At 36.5% G+C, this 6,000-nt stretch overlaps 1 protein-coding gene across 1 annotated transcript in view; it reads left to right on the top strand.

Annotated features, from left to right (window-relative positions):
• LOC145248115 (ADP-ribosylation factor-like protein 3) overlaps positions 1–6,000 on the top strand; it is a 74,791-nt gene continuing 68,791 nt past the window's right edge. The window contains exon 1 of the mRNA XM_080109905.1: positions 1–182. Coding sequence (XP_079966031.1) covers positions 144–182 — 39 coding nt within the window. The 5' untranslated portion in view covers positions 1–143. The remainder of the gene's footprint in view (positions 183–6,000) is intronic.

Here is a 6,000-nt window from a genome sequence, read left to right as displayed (position 1 = left end):
ACTTGAACTTGTGCAGCTGCCACTACGTAATTAATTACTGATTCGTCTGCCACAAGTCAAGTGCAAATAAGCATAAATTTATAGAAGCCTAAAACGACTCCTTTCCAAAGTTCTCTTTGCGAACAGAAGCCACACTCATAGTTATGAAAATCACCTGTTGTCATGTCTGTGATATCATAAAAGTGAGTACCGAATTATTGTTATTCTATGTTGTGATGTTACTTTATTCTTTACGTTTGTCAATTCGTAATAAATGTGTATTTATGTACTTGTGAACTATTTGCATTTATTTTTTATGTTTTTTACAAAGGAATCACCACTTATCCAGGCTCAGAGGCCACTCGAGGATAAGGGTTAAAGAGTGTACAATGGTCAAAAGGACAATATCATAGTAATCGCTAGAAGTGTAAATTTGGTCAATTGGATTTCTTAAGGGGGATGGCTCATCAAGAACTTGGACTTGAAGACGACCATATTGTAATCAGCTGGAAAGCAGATAAATGGAAGAGAGTTCCACAGGTGTGCAGTTCTAAGAAAGAAGCTGTTTATCGAACCTATTTTTCGGTTTAGGCACAGATAAAGAGCGGGGGAAATTATTGATAGTGTTTACAGCCAAACAAGTGTTTTTCATGAATGTTTGGCGAGGGGGGGCATAAATTGGAGCTCAGACGAGCACTTGCCATGAAAATAATGATAAAACAGAGACAGGCTCGTAACCTCTCTTCTGTGAGAAAGAGGTTGCAGGGAAGAGAAAAGAACATCCCCCACTAGACTATGAAATCTATTCTGAACTCTGTCAAGGCAGGATAAGATCTTCCTAGCAGCTCCTGTCCAGATGTGACAGCAATACTGCATCCTAGGTCATACCTGGCTCTTATATAGGTAGAGAATTGCATCAGTAGGTAGATATCTTCTGGATCGATAGAAGGATCCCATCATTTTTCCAGCGAACTTGGCAATGGATTTGATGTATGTATTCCATTTTAGATCAGGGGTAAAGATCAAGCCCAGAAACTTGTCAAAACATGGAGCCTCCCCAAGATGAGAGCCATTCATTTCAATTGATGCTACATGGGAATCAGAACGTTGATGATGTAAAGATAGAAACTTGGTTTTAGATGCATAAAAAGTTTATTAAGTATTTGTATTTGTTAAGAATTTTTAGTTTCAGTGAATCAATCAACTATGAGACCCTTAATATTTACAATAATTCTTATGTCATAATTATTTCGAAAACATAAACATACTCGTGTTTAAAAAACCTAGCAAAAATCAACTAATGGTCAGATTTTCATGAAATGTTCAATATGTATTCAATTTTAAATGAACTTATATTTTAAAAGCTGTTTTCATTTAATATGTGAGGGGGAATATTTTTTTTAAATGTTCTACCCACCCCCCTTTTATGTTACGAAAAGTAAACAAAATAAATTTAGGTCTATAAAAACTGCAACATTTTATAAAGCTGAAGAGTTTAAATAATTATAACTCCATTTCTTATTTACTTACCTTGAAGTTGTAAATAAAAAATGGATATAAAATCAATATTATTATTTTCTCAATAATATAGAGTATAATTAGTTAAATTACAACAAAAAAAAAATTCTAAAAAATAATTAATTTATAAAAGATTTGAATAGAATAAAATACCAATATTCCGTGATATAAAGTTTTAAACATAGATTTTTGAATAAGGTTTTTCAATTAAAAAAAAATCTTTTCATATCATATAAAAAGTAACTGTTGGCAATTATAAAATAACAAATTTAACTGCAGCTTAAAATTGTTTTAATTGTTAAAAGATGTTTATTCCTAGTGGAGGGCGGGTCAACTTGATTTGAGCGGCCATCTTTAAAAAAATGTGCAGAGGTTTCTAATTAATAAAATTAACATAAACAATAGCAAAAATCAAACTCTGCTTCCCTGGTACTATTAAAGCGTCTGGCGGCATCTGTAAAAAATATGCACAATCACAAAATAATGATGTGGTTGATAGTGCATAAAATGTTTTGCTGATTTTATCCAACATTTTGGATATCTGCAGTCAAATGGGCTGGTAAACAGCAAAAAAATAAAAATAAATAAATAAAATAAATAAATAAAATAAACAAAAGTTCAGCTAGAATTCATCACTATCAATTTTCTTTCTCAACTTCCAGCACGTGTTCTCCCCCTCACCTCTGCTAACAGGCATTTTATTAAAAAACTGACTCCAAATCTATTTGCATATGTGCGGAGTGGGCGGTGTGATCTCATGCGATTCCATGAGACTGTAGTGAAGCTAAGGCTACGATTTCTTCATTACATCTCTTTCTCTCTACTCTTCCCTTTCCCCCTTCCTTCCTTCCTTCCTCCTTTCCTCAAAATGTGACCAGAGGTTGTAACCAATCAGGACGGAGAACAGTTCTGGTGGGAAAGACAAAAAAGAGATACAAAAGTGTTGGAAGCAAAAAGAGGGAGATGCGAGTGGTTTCAGAGTCAGGGGACAAAAATGAAAATCACGAACTTTCTATAGCCCGATACCACTTGTACGCTGAAATGAATATAAAACCGTTTCGTTTGGAAGTTCCTTTGTTTCTTTATTATTATTCCCAGGTCGGTTTCTACTCCCGTCTTATTAATTTCGATGACTCCCCAAAAGGGGGGCCCACCGAAATGGTGACCTACCCAACTAGAATTACATTATGGTAACCGCCATAAGACTACAACTTATAAATCCACGGCCGCCATCTTTAATCTCTCTCTCTCTTTTTCTTTCTCTCTCTCTCTCTCTCTCTCTCTCTCTCTCTCTCAGATCCCACCTGAAGGTAAGTCGTATAGCCACATAATGCACACACACGTGGGCGCTTTCTTCTTTGCTTATTACATTCAACTCTACGCCCCTCCCTCTAGTCTTCAAATCACACATGTGGCATTGTGGACGTCGTCGTTTGTTGCAGGCATTCCTACGAAGAGGGATTGACTGGACTACTTCATCTTCATTGAGGCATCCAAACTAAATATATATATATATATATATATATATATATATATATATATATATATATATATATATATATATATATAGCTGATATGCTATATCATAATAATTTTTCTGTTGTTTTTTTTTTTTTATCAAGTGTAATCCTTAATAAGCACAAAGTTTTGCACTAATTTATCAAAGCAAAATGTGTTGTGGTTGTTTTTTGTTGTTTTTTTTTTTGTCTTTTTTTATTGTTTATTTTTAATCAATATCATTTTGGTTGTTTGTTTTACGCTGGTATAATTTTTCAATCTACATGCAAAGAAACTTATCAGTTCTTTTTAACTTGCCTCCCCACGAAAAGTTCGATTTTTAATCTGGGGAAATCCAACCTACAGAAAAGGAAATGCTCTCTCTGGATGAATATTTCTGTGGTTCGATCAACATATCCTCGAGAATGAAGGCACCTCAGGAATATCTTATGCTGCATCTAGTAAGATGAGGTAATGCTCCGGAAAGTAGCCTTGTGAGATCAAACAGGTATGACACTTTGATCTTTTATCGAAGCCTAGAAACCTGTCTTGCGTCTAGCGCATTTTTACACATTTGCTTGGATCTTGACACGTTTTTATAGACAAGGGGAATAACTAATGATCAAAGTTACCTCCCTTTGAACTGAAATTTCTATTTTGTTGAGTTATTACATATGAATAGATTTTATATATAAAAAAAGAAAGGCCGTTCGCTTAGGAGTTATTTACTTTGTCCTTGAGATATATATATATGTATGTGTGTGTGTGTGTGTGTGTGTGTGTGTGTGTGTGTGTGTGTGTGTATTACAAAGGAGTAACAATTTATCAAGGCCTGGAGGCCACTCGAGGATAAGGGTTATGGAGTGTACGGTAGTGAAATCGGATAATTTCTTAGTAATCGTTAGTAGTAGAAATTTGGTAAATTGGATTATTTAATGGGACGTTTCATCAAGAATTTGTTTATGTTGGACTTGAAGACAACCAAATTGTAGTAAGCTGGAAAACAGACTAACGGAAGAGAGTTCCATAGGCGTGCAATTCTGAGAAAGAAACCCTTTTCATGGAATCTACGTTTAGGATAAAGAGTGAGGAAAATTATTGACAATGTTTTCAGCTAGACGGGTGTTTATCGTGAAAGATTGGCGAGAGGGGCACCTCGATCGGGAGATCAGACGAGCACTTGCCATGAAAATAACGATAAAGCAGATACAGGCTCACAACGTCTCTTCTGTGGGAAGAGATTGCAAGGAAGAAAAAAGGGCATCCCACACAAAGTCTATTTTGAACTCTGTCAAGGCAGGATAAGCTGCTTCTAGCAGGTTATCCTGCTCAGATATGGCAACAGTACTCCATCATTGGACGTACTTGACCTTTATATAGATAGAGAATTGCATCAGGAGTGAGATATCTACTGGAGCGGTGGAAGGATCCCATCATTTTTCCAGTGAACTTGGCAACAGATTTTAGGTACGTGTTCCATTTCAGATCAGGAGTAAAGGTCAAGCCCAAAAGCTTGTCAAAACATGGAGCCTCCCCAAGACGAGAGCCATTCATTTCAATTGATACCAGATGGGGATCAGAGCATTGATGATGTAAAAATAAAAGCTTGGTTTTAGATGCATTAAAACTAACCAGCCACCTCTTTCCCCATTGTACTACGTGCTCATAATCAGAGGAGAGAGAATCAAAGAAAACTTGATCATTTATTGCCTTTGATGTTTTGCCATAGATGGTAGTGTCGTCAGCATAAATGTCTACGAATGATCTAAGGATGTGTATTGGGAGATCATTGATGTAGATCAAGGAGAAAGTTGGGCCAAGGATGGACCCCTGAGGAACTCCAGCATTAATACTGTGAGTTTCTGATTTCTGCCCATCAACCACTACTCTTATGAACCTATCAGAGAGAAATGCTTTAATAATTGAGAAGCGATTTTCAGCTATACCATAGCTTGAAATCTTGTGAAGTAGGCCTTTATGCCATATCTTATCGAAGGCCTTTGATATGTTAAGAGTAATTGCCCTAGAAAGGAAGCCTTTGTTGAGAGATTCGTTAATCCTATGAGATATAACTGTAAGCACATCTGCTGTAGATCTGGCAGAACGGAAACCATATTGCATGTCACTAAGAAGGTTATTTCTGCCGAGGTGGTTTACTACTTCTTTTCTTGCTCATTACACACAAGAGACTTATTGGTCAGTACTGAGAGAGAGATGATCAATCACCTGAATTATTAAATACAGGGCATACTGATGAGGTTTTCCAAGGTGTTGGGAAGCAATTCTCCTTAAGACAACGTTTAAACAGTTTTGTAATTATGGGGATTAGTTCTGGTTGAAGCTTTTTCAACACTATAATTGGAATGCTGTCAGGGCCAGTTGCTTTACTGGAATTAAGGTTCTTGATTAGCTTGGCAACATCATGCACAGATATTTGTATGTCGTATAGCATGTTTTCTGTTACAGGAGGAAATCCAGGGGCTTGATGACCTTGATGGCATAGGATAGAATTATCTGCAAAGTTCTTGGCAAAGAGTTTGGCTTTGTCTAATGCTAACGAGATTACCTCGGGTCCATTGATGATTGTTGGGATAGAGCACACACTTCTGTTCAGGACCCTGTTTGCTATTTGCCAAAACTTGTGGGGACCTAGCCACTGCTCAGCTACTTTGGATTTAACAGACTGAGCATACATTTTTATTACTCTTTTACAGTGGTTGCTGGTAGTCCTGAAGGCGGCTTTAGTCTCAGTATATCTGTTACGTTGGAAGCAATGGAAAAAGTGATTTCTATGCGCTATGGTAGCAGCACATTCTGGGGAGAACCATGGCTGGCTGTTAGATTTTTGCTGGAATTTTTTCGAGAGTATGAAGCTATCTATATCTACAATTAACGATTCAGTCAGATCTGATACCATCCTTTTTAAGCATGCAGCACAGATGTAGATCAGATATAAATGTACGGAAGCTATCCCAGTCAGTCATAGAGTATCAATATACTGTACGA

Source organism: Euprymna scolopes, chromosome 26 (genome assembly GCF_053919585.1).
Source record: "Euprymna scolopes isolate OS-2025 chromosome 26, ASM5391958v1, whole genome shotgun sequence".
Taxonomy (NCBI): domain Eukaryota; kingdom Metazoa; phylum Mollusca; class Cephalopoda; order Sepiida; family Sepiolidae; genus Euprymna; species Euprymna scolopes.
The sequence above is the reverse complement of the archived record's forward strand: the minus strand, read 5'-3'. Positions and strand labels throughout refer to the sequence as shown.